Source organism: Falco naumanni, chromosome Z (genome assembly GCF_017639655.2).
Source record: "Falco naumanni isolate bFalNau1 chromosome Z, bFalNau1.pat, whole genome shotgun sequence".
NCBI classification, from domain to species: domain Eukaryota; kingdom Metazoa; phylum Chordata; class Aves; order Falconiformes; family Falconidae; genus Falco; species Falco naumanni.
This window is the reverse complement of record NC_054080.1, coordinates 72,153,959-72,170,955: the sequence shown is the minus strand read 5'-3', so window position 1 is coordinate 72,170,955 and position 16,997 is coordinate 72,153,959. Positions and strand designations below refer to the sequence as shown.

Below are 16,997 nucleotides of genomic sequence, written 5' to 3'. Positions count from 1 at the left end.
CAGGGATAAATCTGTTGAGACTCAGGAAGGGATTTAAGTGGGATTGACAAGGAATGAAGATGGAGGAGAAGGATGAAAAGGCCAAAGTGTGAAAAAGAGTAATGGAGAGAGAAAAGAAACCTGGAGCTATTTGGTGAAAACTGGGTAATCCAAATGAGATTTTTTGCGAGACGACTTTCACGAACAGCAATCCGTGTTATCTCCGTATGCTCTGAAGATGCCACTGCTGATGGAGAATAAATACAAAGTTGCTAGGGACGAGTGTGAAATATTGTGCTGAAACAAAACTAGAAGGCTAGGGTGAGAAAATGGAAGGAATTTTTTTGTTGAATGGGGAAGATTTTTATGCATGCTAGTGGTGAAGCAGAATTGTAGTGAGGAGGGGGTGCTACAGATCGTCATAAAAAAGTGGGAAAAGGAAGTGAAAAGACAGTTTTGAAGGAACATTAACAGTCGAGGAGAAGGCTAATTGCCAGAAAAAGATTCTGTACTCCTCAGAGACACATTGGTGTGAAGATTCTGCAGCCTGTTTGAGGGAATCTTGGATATTAATTAGGAAATTTTACATTACCATAGCTTTAATAATCAGATTATTATTTATATGAAATGAGACATAAGGGATTAAGTCATCTAAGGACGTTAATTCCAAACAAAGGAATTTTCTCATATTTAAGCAGTAATCTGGTTTTAGTATCTATTAAAAAAGGAAAGTAATTTCAGAAGTGACCCGTGTTTGAAATCTGTTCAGGAATCTCACTGTGGAATAGCCAGCCATATTTTTCTAAAAGATGTTACAAGTTTTTTCAGTCTACCTAATGATTAGGTACTTGACTACTGGTCTGTAGGCTAGCTTGGAAACTTGATACTACAGGGTGTTGTGCAGTGTGGGTGGATAAATGTACAGTGTTTTTTAAAGTGGAAACTTTCATTTTCAAGTCATTTAAATATTAGTGTCAGAAATCATATATAATTATACCAGAGCCTTATCTTGCAGAAGCAGTGAAATCTTGGTTTGAAATTTAACTGACTTTACAAAGTATCTTTAATCATGAAAGATCGTAAGCATTTTTTTGGGGTTGCAGTTGATGCTACCACAAAACCTGAACTCCAGAGTTATGTAAGACAGTATGTTGTTCTGACCTAAGTGCTGGATGAATTCAAATGCTCTATTTAGTTGTAATTTGTTGTATTTGAACAAAACCACATTTTGGCACAAGAGCTTTTAACAGCTGTATATTGTACACATGGAAACAGTGATTAACACTCTTAATATTTTACTTGTAAAAGCTGTACATTTGCTATCTGTAACTTTGGGTTTACAGATTCTGAAGCTAAGTGGGAACTTACTACTTTTCCCTGTGGAACACTGTGTTCAGTTAGTATAAACTACTTACAGGAAACAATTGTTGAAAATTTTTTTGCGCTTTGCCAGTGTTTTGGTTACAAATATGTAGGGTTTTTTATTTGCTTGCTTATTTAGCTAGCCAGTTGTATTAAAGAACTTTGAGGAAAAAAAGCAACATCAAAGAAGTAATCGTGAAACTGAGATAGGAATATTGCTCGAAGAGAAAGTTTGCTTGAGTTTCCGTTGTTTCCCCTGCCAGCTTCTTACTTTTACATCTTATACATAACTCTGGAGCCTAATCCTGAAGTTGATGAACTCATCAGGTGAAATTCTGAGCTAAAGGTAATTGAAATTGAGGGTATTAGCATGTCTGTGTCTGGAAGATTAATAGCAGCTTATCTTTGGTTATTAAAAAAATGCATATCCCCCCCCCCGCCAATCTGCAAGTGCCAGGTGACCTGTAACAGACGTTTTCTTTAACTTCTGAAAGCCAGCTTCTCTGAACAGTTTACTTTGCTGAATGATGATGGCATTTTTTGCTTTCCAGTGCTTTAAAAAAAAAATCAAATATGTTTAGTCCTTGAAAATCAGTGTTAAGTATATTGAGCTAATAGTCTCAGCCAGTTTATGCAACATTGTAAACCACTGAGGCTCTACGTTAAGAATGCTGATGTTGTCACCAAAATACTTTGTGGCAAAATACCACTTACCCTTTTAAACTTCAGTTTTCCACCCAAATAAATAAAATCAAATCCTTTTTTAAAATCAAAATTAAAAAGTTATTATTTTAATTAATAAGCAGAGAAAATGGAGCACAATGGCTTGCAATACATTTTTGTTGGAAAAATCAAATAATGTATAAGAAATAATAATAGCTCATTATATGTTACAGGAAGTTCAGTGAAAGTGACTCTTCATTGCTTACAGAAGTAGACCCATCTTGTTGGAATATACATGTCCTAGCTCCTTTTTTGAACAAGTAAATTTATTATACAGCCACCTTAGATAACTTACTGCAAACTACACCTTTTTTGGCTCAAGTGTTACTGAACCAGAAATATTAGCTTTGTGTGAATTTCTATATATTTTGGTTATATTTCACTATTCACACTGTATCTCTGTAAGATCAATAAAATGGGTCTTAAATTGAACTTAACTGAAGACTGAAAGGATACGAGAAACTACATTGAATTATGGTAGGAATAACTTTGCGGTAGTTGCTTTTTAAAGACATATAACTTCTTTATGATTTTTCTGTTTATATTTTTGCTTGTTTATTACCAAGAGGGAAAAGGCTACTTCTAATTGATATGAAGCATCTGATGTTTGCATAGGTGAATTTGAAGCAATCTGTGGACTTTCAGTGGGATTCCAGTATATCTTAACTAAACTTCTAATGAAATTTTTACAGAATAACATTGATCAAATTTCATTCTTTTCTGGAAGGCAAAGGAACCTCCAGCAGCTGGGCAAGTCTAAATGATTATTTGTGAAAAAGTCAAAATTATGGGGGGTTTTGTTTGTTTGTTTACAGAAGCCATATTTATGATAGTAAAAAGGAAAATCATACATTTGGTAGGTATAGCACAGGATGGGTTAGAGAAGTTATGAAAAGATACAAAGGAGCATGTCTTTTACATCTTCGTACATTTTTCTCATGCAGTGTAAAAACTCCCCAAAGGAAGTCAACTGAATAGTTTCCAAAAGCTACTTTTATTAGTAATATTTATTGTTTTTGTGGCCAAGATAGATTATTTTCTCAAATGCAAAGTTTGATAGTGCAGCCAAACATTCAGCTGGGGTTTCATTTTCAAACCATTAGGCAAATATTTAGCAATGCTTTTAAGAAGCCATCTTTCTCAAACAGTTTCCTAAAATCTTTCTTGATGAATTAAATTAAACAAGAAATTGTTTCTGTTATCCATATTCTTAGAAATTGAATGCTGTAAGTGGTGAATGAAGCATGGGCAGATAAGAAAGACTTTCTTACCACTCTACAGCGGCTCAGAGACATCTCTAAGGCAAGCCAGCCTGCTTGCTTCCTATTTTTTTTGTCTAAACCCATGTAGAGTCCATTGTATCAGGTGCTTGGCCTCATTGCCTTCTGTGTAAATGCTAAGAGATTTTTTTTTCAGTTAAGTGCAATTTTATCAATTGCAATTAACAAAATGCTAAATCATTTTTCACCATGAGTGACTATACTGCTGTATGGCTTCTCTCCTAAGCATGCTATTTTACATAACAGCCCAACTTTTTTGGCTATGCATTTCACACTTGGGTTTTTCTTTTTGTTCATACTTCCATGATAGAATGCATGATTTGTTGCAAGGGGTTGAAGATTTTATAAACTTTAAAAATAGTTACAGAGCTGTTATCTTTCTCCCTCCCCCTCCTTCTTTTTTCTGGTTATGTAGGTTTTTCATCTCAATACAGTTGCTCGAGTAAAATTGCAGAGTATTAAAAAGAAAAACCACAACAAAAAAGCGCCAAGTCTCTTATCTGGTCAGTAATTGCAAATAACTAGGAAAACTTCTTTATGAAATGCATGTGAAAGATGATTGGACGGTATTGAACCACTGCTGTGTATGAGAGAGAAAAAAATCCCAAAGACTTGCCTCCCTTAGAATATCATACCTCCAACCAGAAAAAGGTCTTAGTGGTCTTAGTTGTAACAGATGAGAATATAATGGGCATGTAGCACAGTTAAATACAATTGCCAATTAGATGTTCTGTTTATAGCAAATGAAGTTAGGTTACTGTATTCATAATTGGTTAATTAGGATTGAGAGAAAGGGAAGAGTGTTTAAGGTCTGCTAATGATGCATGTAGATGTCACTGAGCTAGAAAATCACAGAGGAGAGCAAATCATATAACAGTGTAATCATGTAAATAGTAAAACCTCAAATTTCACAAGTTAATCTTGTTTTGCATCAGTATGGTCATTACTGAAACAGCATCCAGTTCTGCACGACGGGAAGTGGTATTGAAGAGCTGTCACATAAATTGAAAGCCCAAGGATCATGTTCACAGAGACTTAAGGAAAGCATCTGATACAGTGTGCAACTGCCTACTCAGGGAAAAAAACCTGACAATTCCTGAGTTCAGCTGGCATATGTAGACCTGATAATTTGTAAGTGATATACTAAACCCAGAAAGTACAGTTATATTTCTTTTCTGGATTATAATTGAGAGGGAAGCATATATGCTTCCTTCAGTAGAGATGACCAAAAGGGGGCTGGGAAAATAGCCATTTGGAGAGTGTCTGGTGCCCTGAGAACCTGTCTGTCTTGTCAGCTATGATCACAGCTCCAAGATTGCTGTCTGTCTCTGGTGGGATCACCGGCAACAAAGACACAAACAGCAAGAAGGTTTCTGGTTTGTTTTCTTCTTGCAGCTTTGTAGCTCATGCCTTTGTCACCTTGAGACTGGCCTATGATAATATGTTATCTTGGAAGGCTTTTATGTTTGTTAAAAATTATAATTTTTGCAGTTGAATGTTGTCAGTGTCAGCTAAGTTATTTTGCTGAGAGTATCTTAGTTGGGTGAAACCACCAGTTTAAATCTTAAATGGCCGTATATGGCTTGGGACTTGCCCGTCTGGCATCTCTGCCCAGCTAGTCCTGCCTGTCTGCCTCACATTTGAAACAAGCGTAAATCCTGATTTCCAGCTCTCTGAAGGAGTGTTGCAAACATTCCTTGATGTGAAAGCAGGGGAACAGCTGGTAGGTAAGCATGGGAGGCATCTCTAGAGCTGAGCTCCCCTGTTCATAATACACCTTTTTTGTGCTGGAGCAAACTGGAGTAGATTGCACACTGCTAGTGGCACACTCAGTGTTGGATACGGTTCCTTTTGGTGTAGACATGATTGTGGTCGAATGGTTGACTGTATTCACACTAATAAATGAGCAAAATTTTGTTATGCATCTGCAGTACAGGGAAAGACTGATGTAGCAGTCTTTGTGATCTCACTTTCCCCAAGGCCTTCCTTAATTTATTGCCTCTGCTTTTAAAAAGAATCTTGAAGATGTCAGGAACGAGAAGGAAAAAGAATGTCGTGGCTGGGACATTTGTTATTTCGTTAAAAGATGGTTGGGAAGCATTATAACCTTGGGAAAGCATGGGCTTAACTGTGGAATATGGTATCCTAGAAACAATGTGGAAAGTTCCACAATTTCATTAGTTAAGCTTTTAGTTGTTTTTCTCAGGAAAAGCGTCTCAGGTCCAAGGACGTGGCTTGGATTTGTGTGGTGAACAAACAGACTAGTTCTGTCGTCTTCTTTTCTAAGAACATGTTTTATTTAGGATTCTGGAGAAGGAGAGCGGTTGTATGATGCAGAACTCTAACCATGAGGCTCTGTTGTCGGTCATTCATTTGTGATAAACACTTCATGTGGCCGATGTCATCACTTCCCATATTGGTCCTCTGCAGTCCACCCAGATTTTAAGGATATTCATTACTGATGCTCCAGTCATGTACGCTACTTTTTTTTTCTTTTTTTTTTTCTTTTTTTTTTTGTAACCTCTTCCAAATCTTTTCTCTGGCTTCCTTTTATCTTCTGGTTCTCATCCCCTCTGTGAAGACTGCGGTGATAGTGCAAACCTTGACATTTATCTGTTATCCTAGTTTTTTTGCTACATGCAACTGTGTCCTTTCTCACATGTGCTTTGTGTTTTCTGCCTGTCATCTCGTATTGCACACAAGTCAAGTCAGCTGTAACTGCTTAACAAAAATATATGTGCTAATACAAAGTTAGAAAGAAAGTGCTTACATTGCTGGAGTTACTTGCTAGAAAGCCTTCAAACAATTTGCAGAAGATAGAGTGTGTTACTGCAGAATTTGCTTGAAATAACCTTAAAAAAAATTAAAGACTGATGAACTTGTGAGATTTTTTTGTACAGTGTATGACTAGTACTCCATAATAGCAGGCACCTCAGAAACAAAAGGAGAGGGTTAATGAGGGAGAAATGTAGATACACTTTGCCCTAATTATTTGTGTATCTTTATCTAGTGTTACAGTGCTCTCTTCCTTCCCCTCCTGAATCAAATGTTTGAATTGTGTACGTTTATTATACTGTTTCATGTCTTTCCAGCAAGAAACATTCTGATAACAATTTTTTTTGCTAATGATTTGTTAGCAAGATTAGACATCTGTTAAAAATGTTCAGAGGCCAGAGGCCAAATACATTATTTTCTTTGAAAACTGCAATGAACATTTGCCGGTGTATGTAAAAACTCCTTGTTCAACCTTCTATCATTTTTAGAGCAACCTTCAATCATTTTAGAATATTTGATTTAGTATTACAATTCAGGGTTATATGCTTTGCTGAATAATATATGGAGGGCAGGCTTGCAGAGCTCAAAGTTAGGAAAACAATCTTTTCACTGGTAAACTGAGCAAATTTATTTTTAAAGACAAACAGAATTCCTGATGCAATCTTACTGTCTCTTTCAGATGAGTCTTGTCTTACATGAAATCCTAAGGCATTGAAGCTGGATAGGGGGGTTGGGCTAAATTTTTTCTCTTGTGTTCTGTTTTTGTGATTGAGGGGCAAATAATGTCTGAGTCTTAGATATCTGTATGTTGCTGCTTTTTTTTTTTCATGGAACAGTTGAAAAAGGGTAAGAACTGGTTGAAGTATAGGTACTTCATTGAGAAGGCTCCGTAGTGGGTGATGTAATTAAGGTGAACTGTTTAATTCCTGAAAGATACAGTTTAGGTTTGATTAATGGTTTCATAAATTCATGCTAAATCAAATTAGCATATTTGACTATAGGAAAATAAGAAAACTGCTTAAATATTTTGTGATTTACCATCTATCTACATATACATAGATGTTTGGGGGGTTTATGGGTAAAACACAAAAGAAAAGGCATTGGTTGGACCCCAAATATTTTTATTTATTTTAATGCAAATCAAAACAAAAGGAAGGAATTTCAGATTGACTGAGGGTGAAATGAAAGAAAACAAAAAAACACCCTTGCGTTAAGTTGGACATCAAAATAAAAAACTTCTCATTTTAATACATGTATGTCAGTGTGACGTTGCCAGGGGGGAATGGGAGTATTGAGTAGACTAGTGTTGTGGAGCCCAAATGAAGTTTTTCTGATTTATTTGATATGGCTAAATACCACACTGCAATCTTTTAGTAATTTTTGAGGTGTTTTTGCAAGTGTCCATAGTATTTCTTAGGTAGAAAATGCATCATTTTACTTGCTTGCTGATGTTTAACAAATATTAGAGAAAATTTTCTGATAGCCAGTTCACATTTTGTCCTTTGTATGTTGCCACATAGTTGGAAAATTTTATGTAATAGGATGCATAAAGTATGTTTCTGAACACTTATAAACACCCCCACCAAAGACATACATTTGTAAACTTCAGTCTGTTCATAGAGTTTCTTCAGGATACGCACAATAGGCTAGAAGTGGCAGTAATTTCAAAACAAGGACTGTGGCTGAATGTAGGCTGTTACATTCTATCCCCCAATACTCCTTTGTTGAAGAGTCATTTGTGGAGGGAACAACTTCTGTGACTCCTCTCAAAGCTCGACTAAATCTGCACACCAAAATAAACTTGCAATCGTCGTTAATGTCATCACACAGATTCTTTAGCTTTTGGACCACATTTAGAACAAATACTTGAAAGGTTAAACAACATTAATTACTTTACTAGCTTGGATCTTTTGCATACAAAATAGCCTATTAAAAGAGTCTTAATAAGGTGCGTGGTCAAAAATTAGAAGATACGGTAACATGAGGACTCCTGTGCAAGCTTAATTCCATCCATATGTTTGCATTTCAGCATCACATCCTCCTTTTTCATTCTGTAGAACTCTATCTCTTTTAATGTATAGATTGGAGAGTAATCACTAAGCAGCTGCTCAGTGTTTTGTCCTCTTACTGTTGAGGATGTGATTCCAGATCTGACTTACTGCATGCTGTTCAAACTCTCCTCTGAAAATATATGCTTCTATGTGTGTTTTTGCATTTTGTTCATTACTACGGTAAATAAAGGAATTTAAGGCCACTGATTTGTTTTTTCCCCTTCTGTATAAGGAAGAGCGTATTTTAATCCTTGTTTTACAGGTGGAAAGCTGAGATACTGTTGAATAGGCAACCTTTACTTTTCGAATGCTTTATTTCACAGCTGTAGGAACTGGTTTTATGTTAGGAAAAGAGGGCAAATGAGAACTGTAATTTCCTAAGTGTTAAAAAGGAGTTAACCTGTCTCAAATTCCTTCATCTCTGTTGCTCTCTTTTTCTCATTTCTTCTGTTTTCCCTTACTGTTTATGAAAGGCATCTTGGTATCTTAGCTGAGAACTTTGGTTTGGTTGGAAAGAAGGAAAGCTTGATTTTACAGATGTGCTAAAATTTAATTTGAGGTTACTTCCTTTTTAATAGAATTCTTAGGGATTTTACTAAATAGCAACTAATAAGAAGTCAGCTCTATACAAGAACAAAACTTTAACCTGAAAGTAATTTCTGCCTCTCTCTAGGATTATTGGCAAAATAGAAATAATTAAAAATAAACAAACCTCCTTCCCCAACTGGAATTTTATTGCAGCTAAATGGAACACAAACCTCAGAATATTTGAACTTTATTGTATTATATAAGCCATGTATTTTGCCAAGGATTAAGTTTGGAAAAAGTAAGTTCTTACAATCCTTCTTTTAAGTCCTTTCCCCAAAGTATGTGTATTGTATTTTTGTATTTTTTTCTAAGTATAAGTCTGCCTACAGGAGTGTTGAGAACTGTCTTAAAATGTTTTTTTTATCTTAACCAGGTGTAACTACCTTTATTCAGTGTTAGTCAGAGTTTTCCAATAGCGCTGATGATGTGTAAATGCGGACTGTGTAATTAAACCTATGAAAAAGTAAATTTTTTCATTCAAGCTATTATTGTGAAAGCCTATTCTGAAAGATGTATGACATTTTTAAAAGGCTGTAGAAATATTTAGCGTATGTACCTGCTAAAAATGCAGGGGTTTCTGTTTAAATTTAGGAATAGCCTCAGAGTACACAAAATGCTATAAAGCAATCTTCATCCCATCTTGAAACAGGAAAATTTTCTGATGTTTTATTTGTTTGACAAACAGGTACACACAAAGTTCCACTGCAGGCAAGCCCATGCTCCAGGCACTGACACTTCATGCTTGACATTTTCTTATGATGGTACTGTCCTTGCCAGCCGAGGAGGTAGGTGACTGTAAGAACCCTTTGATGTGTTCCATGTAAGGCAATTTTAAATTTACTAAGTTAAATGGTTTGGGAAACAAACCATTTAAATCTTATCATAGTTAAAAGTAATTGGTTTTGATGTTGGTAAGATAGTAAAATCAGATACTAGTGATTTAAACCTGAAATGTTTCACAATTGACATGTTCTATTTTGATACACCATGCCATACTGTGTTCCTGAAAGCACATTTTAGAGCAATTCAGGAAAACTTTGCTGTTTATATTATACAGTTCCTGATCTGTCATCTTTTCTAGCATTAATAATATACCAAAAGGAAATCACTACCTTAAGTAAAAATAAAACAAGACCAGTTTCTTTACTTAGTTCTTTCTGGGAAGATTATTGCCCCTCAGTAACAGTATCTCGGTTCTGGAGTTAGTAATTCTTCAAGCAGCTTTCTTATGCAATGTCTGTTTCTGTTCTAATTGGAATTTTTATCTAACTTACATTACAAACATCAAGAGGTGATGACTGGAAGTGAGTGGCCAAGATGTGCTGGAATGGCAAAAAAATTTGAGATGTCTACACGACAGGAAAAAAACACTTGTGTTTTTAAACTTCAGATAAACTTTTATTAAAAAGTCTTAGATAACAGAACAAGTCTGGAGAAGGCAGATACATTTGAAAACACACTGACTCCAGTATTGAGTGTATGGGATAGGATGGTGTCTGCCTGAAACAGCTTTTCTTAGAGATTTGTCTACCCAATATTTTGCAGGCAGGTGCAAGCACACAATCCAAGCTGTTGGATGGAAACCAGCTGTAACCAGAAGCCTATATGCATAATGTGTATGCATTAGCATGGCCCCAAGGCCAAATAAACAGGCTGAGGGAGAGGAGGTATATGTTAATGTCAGCTAACATTGTGCCTAACATATGTACAGGACATCTGGTCAGTTTAGTAGATAGACAAAATGAGATCATGTATACAAAATACCAGGATAGAGGTATTCATAGATGGCAGAAGCTCTGAAGCAGGGGATATACTTCCAGGCTAAGGGCTGTAGCTTGCAAATGCTTTGTGTCCTCCCCCTGATGAGTAGAATGACACTGGTGGCTTTTACAGCAATACGCAGCTGCTGTTGGATGCTGCCTCTCCAGCTATTTTGTATGTCTTGCTACATTTCTAAGATTCCAAATATTTTGTTCCCCAGATCACATCTTTCAGAGTAAGATGACGGTAGTCTTGTCCTTGACAGCTCTAGGCTTACTAGGGCAAGCTAATGGCACTTGGATTGTTTTTTAATTACTGTTCAGGTTCTGGGGTCCAGAGTTCTATTGCAGAGTTCATTGTACTCATCATGAATGAGCATTAAGGGGTTGAGGTAAAAACTCTTAACCTTGCTGGTCCTTACTGAACCAGACATTTACTGTGTCAGAACCTTCTCCTGCTTGGAAAATAGGTGAACCATCTGTCTTTCTCTTGTGGGCTAAGTGAAATGCCGCATCTGTCTGCCAGTGGAGTTGCCCCTGAAAAACTCACCCAGACATACTTTATAAGATTTAAAGGGAAACCTCCGTGTGCTTTTAAATATCAACAGCAAACAAGGTTAGTACTTACATGAGGAATATTGACTAGTGCTATCTTGAAACCTCCATTTATGTAAATTCTCTTATGTTTCACATTTATGAATATAGATCACAGAAATAACCTTTGCTTATTTTCATTGCGTATGGCACTTGTGGTTGCCTGCTCTTCCTCATCTGTCTCCATATTTTATGTTGTGTTAAACAAACTTTCACTTCTGTTTTATCTATCACACTGTGTTCTAAGCTATATAAAATGTTGATTGATTGTTTGCAGAATGTAAGACTGTACAGAAATTTGGCCCTTTAGTGTGGATAAAAATGCTACCTTTGTCAGTGTATTAAAAGAAAAAAAAAAGCTCTGTGTGTGCTGTGCTAGAGAATAAGGAGGATTCATACCTTATTTTGACTTGTTTGGTTAGTGCTTTAATATGAGTATTGCTTTGGATCTGTACCAACAAAAGCAGATGTGGATCTAGCATTCATAGATTAACACACCTGCCAAGTGCTGAGGATCAAAGAGCTGATAGTTGTTTGGGGCATGGGGACTTTTCATTGAATGAAAGCCTAATGGATTCTCCTGCATCTGATGTAGATTCTTTGTTGGATATGAGAGAGATGAGGCAGGGCTCAGCTGTAAGCACAGGGGAAAATGAAAAGTGAAAGACCTTTTTTATGTGAGTTCCCAGTCTTACTCTTCTTGGGTATTAGGTAGTAACTTGACAGAAACTTAAGAAAGTGATATTTTTGCATACTTGTAACCATAAAAGTAACTTTTTCTAAAATACAGTGAAGATAGTATTTGGGGAATGTTTTCTTTGTTTAACAGTGAAGAGGTAAGCATTATGACTGGACTTGGGTTCTGTTACAAAAACTAAAAAAGCTTTTTTTGACTCTTGGTATGTACAGAATTTATGGAGTTAGGTTTTGCCATAATATGAAGCAATGACTTCATTAATTCCATGGATCTCATGACAACTAGTAGTTTGATAGTTCATTTATTTTCTGTGGTATGAAGTGTGCAGACTCAGTGTCATTGTAATCAGTAAACTTATATAGAAAAATTAGATAGCTTATGCAGATGTATGCTTTCTTTTGATTTCAAGAGGGGTTTTTTGTGCGTTTTCTACTTTTAGTTGTATTTATCTTCTCACAATGCTCTTGAGGAAAAATAAAAGGGTTAATTTTGAATTTGTTTTACAAAGTAGAAACACCTTGTGTACCATTTCCTGTTTACTCAAGGATTATGCAGCAGCATGTATAGTCACTTTCTATTTTGTGTAGAGTAATAATATATTGCTCTTTACGGTAAATATAAACATTAGCATTTCAAAGATCAAGTGGTTTTACATCTCAGGAGCTGAATGCTGATGTTAATTTCAAACAATGCCAAAAAAGCATTAATTAAAATGAAACATGGTGGGATAACTCTCATGACTGGAGTGCTGCAAGGTCTGGCTACAAACTCTTCAGAAGGGATGGGCAAAAGGAACAAGAGGCAGTGGGGTAGCCCTGTATGTCGGGGAGTGTTTTTACTGCCTAGAGCTGGATGATGGTGACAGTATGGTTGAGTGTTTATGGGTAAGAAATAAGGGGAAGGCCAAAAAGGCAGATGTTGTGGAGGATGTCTATTATAGACCACCCAACCAGGATGAAGAGACAGACGAAACATTCTACAAGCAGCTGAGAGAAGTCTCAAGATCACTAGCCCATGTCCTCATGGGGGACTTCAACCTATGACGTCTGCTGGAAATACAGCACAGCAGAGACGAAACAGTCTGGAGGTTCCTGGAGGGTGTGGAAGAGACCTTCCTGACACAGCTGGTCAGTGAGCCAGCCAGGGGAGATGTCCTGCTAGGCCTGCTGGTTACAAACAGGGAAGGACTGGTGGGTGAAGTGGTGGTCAGAGGATGTCTTGGGCATGGAGATCATGAAATGACAGAGCTTTCAATTCTCTGAGAAGTAAGGAGGGGGTCAGCAGAAGTGCTGCCTTGGACTTCTGGAGGGCCGACTTTGGCCTGGTTAGGAGGCTGGTTGACAGAGCCCCTTGGGAGACAGTTCTGAAGGGCCAAGGGGTCCAGGAGGGCTGGGCAGTCTTCCAGAAGGAACTCCTAAAGGCTCAGGAGCAGCCTGTCCCCATGTGCCGAAAGATAAACCAGGAGGAAAGACCAGCCCGGCTGAGCAGAGCTCTGGCTGGAACTCAGGGGGAAAGCAGAGTTTTCCACCTTTGGAAGAAGGGGCAGGCAACCCTGGAGGGCTATAGCGGTGTCGTGAGGTTATGCAGGGGGAAGGTGGAGAGGAGAAAGCCCAGCTAGAACTCAGGCTGGCCACTGCTGTAAAAGATGACAAAAAAGAGTTTTTATGATTATAGTAGAAACAGAAGGAGGGCCAAGGATAATCTGCATCCTCCATTGGATGCAGGGGGGAGCACTGCCACACAGGATGAGGAGAAGGCTGAGGTGCTTAATGCTTTCTTGCCCCAGTCTTTAACAGCAAGCCCAGCTTCCCTCTGGGTACTGAGCCCCCTGAGCTGGAAGGCAGGGTGAGGAGGAGCAGAATGAAGTCCCCACAGTCCAGGGGGAAACGGTCAGTGACCTGCTGCTCCACTGAGACACGCACAGTCTGTGGGGCTGGATGGGATCCACCCGAGGGCACTGAGGGAGCTGGTGGAGGAGCTCACCACTGCTCACCGTCATGTCTCAACAGCGCTGGCTAACCCAGGAGGTCCCAGAAGACTGGACATCAGCCAACGTGACACCAGTCTTGTAGGTACAAGAAGGGCAGGAAGGAGGATCCAGGCAGCTACAGGCCTGCCAGCCTGACCTCGGTGCCAGGGACGGTTATGGAGCAGATCATCCTGGGTGCCATCCCGTGGCAGGACAACCGGAGGATCAGGCCCAGCCATCATGGGGTTATGAAAGGCAGATGGACCTGATCTCCTTCTACAAGATGATGACCCACCAAGTGGGTGAGGGAAGGGCTATGGATGTTTTCTACGTGGACCTTAATAAAGCCTCTGACGCCATCTCCTACAGCATTCTCCTGGAGACACCGGCTGCTCGTGGCTTGGGTGGGTGTGCTCTGTGCTGGGTTAAGAGCCGGCTGAGTCCAGAGCGTGGTGGGGAATGGAGTTACATCCAGCTGGTGGCCAGGGCCCAGTGCTGGGGCCAGTCCTGTTTCATATCTTTACCAACGATCTGGGTGAGGGGACCAATTCCCCCTCAGTGAGTTCGCAGGTGACCCCCAGCTGGGGGGAGCGTTGATCTGCGGGAGGGCAGGAGGCTCTGCAGGGGGGTCTGGGCAGGCTGGAGCGATGGGCCCAGGCCAGTTGTGTGAGGTTCAACCAGGCTCAGTGCCGGGTCCTGCCCCTGGGTCACACCAGCCCCCGCAGCGCTGCGGGCTGGGGGCAGGGGGCTGGGAACCGCCTGGGGGGAAAGGGCCTGGGGGGGCTGGTCGGCAGCCGGCTGAGCATGAGCCCCCCGTGTGCCCAGGTGGCCAAGGAGGCCAGCAGCATCCTGGCTGGTGCCGGGAACAGCGTGGCCAGCAGGGCCAGGGCAGTGCTGTCCCCCTGCCCTGGGCACTGGCGAGGCCGCCCCTCGACTCCTGTGTTCAGGTTGGGCCACTCACTGCCAGGGGGACGCAGAGGGGCTGCAGCGTGTCCAGAGACGGGCAGGGGGCTGGTGCCGGGGCTGGGGCACAAGGCTGGTGGGGAGCGGCTGGGGGAACTGGGGGGGTCAGCCTGGAGAGGAGGAGGCTCGGGGGCACCTTGTGGCTCCCTGCAGCTCCCTGACAGGAGGGTGTAGGCAGGGGGGTCGGTCTCTTCTACCAGGTGACAAGTGACAGGGCAAGAGGAGACGGCCTCAAGTTATGTCAGGGGAGGTTTAGACTAGACATTAGGAAATACTCTTGTCATAGTAAGGGGTGGTCAAGCACTGGAACAGGCTGCCCAGGTATGTGGTAGAATCACCATCCCTGGAAGTATTTTAAAAATGTGTAGATGTGGTGCTTGGAGACATGTTTTAGTGATGGACTTGGTAGTCTTGGGTTAACAATTGGACCTAATGATCTCAAAGGTCTTTTCCAAGCTAAATGGTTCTATGATTAGCTTTAATAGGCATAGTCAACTATGTGTAGCATTGGGAGCTGAAGGGGAGTTCTCAAAGTACCTTTCTTCCAGCATCCTTCACTTCCATATGTTCAAGGAAGGTGATGCCCTTAAATATTTGGCCAGGCTGGTATGGGTGCACGTGATGATGAGAGCTCTTCCAAGCCTAAGAGTAGAATCCCCAGTTTGTAACTTCCCTCCCAAGGCCTTTGGCTCAGTGTGAGTGTGGTCCCAACCTATGGTGCCTCCAAAGGTCATTCTCTAGCTGTTGCTGCTCCTCTTGCAGATCCACTGCAGAATGCAGAAGCATATAAATTGTTCTCTCAGGTGCCTTTTCTCACAGAAAGTAGTGATAGTAGGTAGTAGAAGCTTCACAGAAAGGATTAGATTTCATAAACATATTCTGGTGCTTACTCATGGTAAGCCTTTTTATACTGTGCCTTTGCTATGTTGTATTTTTTTTAAATTCTCAATTCCTATGTTTCTTTGCATTCACTAGCGATCTTTGTGAATTTATGTGCTTGAGCTTTGCTTTCATGACAGGGCTTCCTCTTTAAAATAGGAGCTTCCTGAGGTGTGTTGCTGACTAGGTTTTTTGAGCGTCTGGCAGGACTTCTGCTTCTTTGGGGGCTATTTGCATCCATGTACTTGTCTATTGAAAAGAAAAAAAATCAGATAAAGTCTTTGTAGTATCAGTGCATTTGCCTTATTTTGAATAAAAACTTTGAAAATGCCTATTCTGGCTCACCAAAGACTTTTTCTAGGACCTAATTGTTACTTCTTGATAAATCCTGTGCTCCAGTATCATTGGCGTAATGGTGTCTGACCTGATAGTATCAGACTAGAGCCTGTTCATTGGTATTCTTTTAAAATGGTGAAGAATAGAGTTTGAAATGCTACTAAAAATACTATAAAAGCTTTAAATAATCCTGCCATGCTTTGGAGAAGTCTGCCATCAAGAAAAATACTGATTGATTTTAGTGGCCTATTTTGAATGCTTCATTCTGAGCTGCACAACTTCTGTTTATATGTTTTTGTTTAACTATTTTTGTCTATGTATGAAGTAATTAAAAATAGATCAGTATTGTTACAGCTTTTGTAAAGAAGCCTCTTAAGCATTGATGGAAGGATGCTACTGGAAAAAATTCCTGATGTGGTGGAAAGTTAATGTGTCTGTTTTCTTAGTGACAGTGGTTTCAACTCCAAACACAGATTAGATTCAGGAACCAATATCATATTTGAAATACAGAAATTTAATTAGAAAAAGTGAATTTGGTCAAAATCTTAAGGATGATAAGAGTTTCACAGTGTTGAACAAGTTATTCCACTATCATTTCTCCCTTTCCAAATACATAACCATCTATTTCTGCACAACGTAAGACAGTGTTGATTTGAAATCAACCACAACTTTTTGAGTCCTTCTAGAGTATTCTTACTTTTTAAACCACCATATTACATTTTTTTATTGGCAGAAGAGCTATAGCTGAATGTCTGCATCTCCTGCTAAAGCCTGGCAGGACTACAGCTTGAAGATCACGTCAAGGCTCGTTCCACTGGGAACAGAACAGCCTTGGCTGCTAGCCTTAGATATGTCCCTATCTAGGAGATTTGCAGAGTGGCCAAATGGTATCCTTTACACACATTTATAAAGGGCTGGTGCTTTAGATGCAACATCTCACCGGTAAGTGTTTTTTGTTAGGGTTGGGAGAGAAAAGAGAGGGTTCATATTGCAAGACCAAATGCTTTGAAGTGATTGGGATGGAGTCTACTGGGAAACAAT

The 16,997-nt window shown here is 39.6% G+C and overlaps 1 protein-coding gene across 1 annotated transcript in view; it reads left to right on the top strand.

Moving 5' to 3' along the window:
- WDR70 (WD repeat domain 70) overlaps nt 1-16,997 on the top strand; it is a 138,353-nt gene that overhangs the window by 90,106 nt on the left and 31,250 nt on the right. Inside the window, exon 11 of the mRNA XM_040580297.1 lies at nt 9,444-9,543. Coding sequence (XP_040436231.1) covers nt 9,444-9,543 — 100 coding nt within the window. The remainder of the gene's footprint in view (nt 1-9,443; nt 9,544-16,997) is intronic.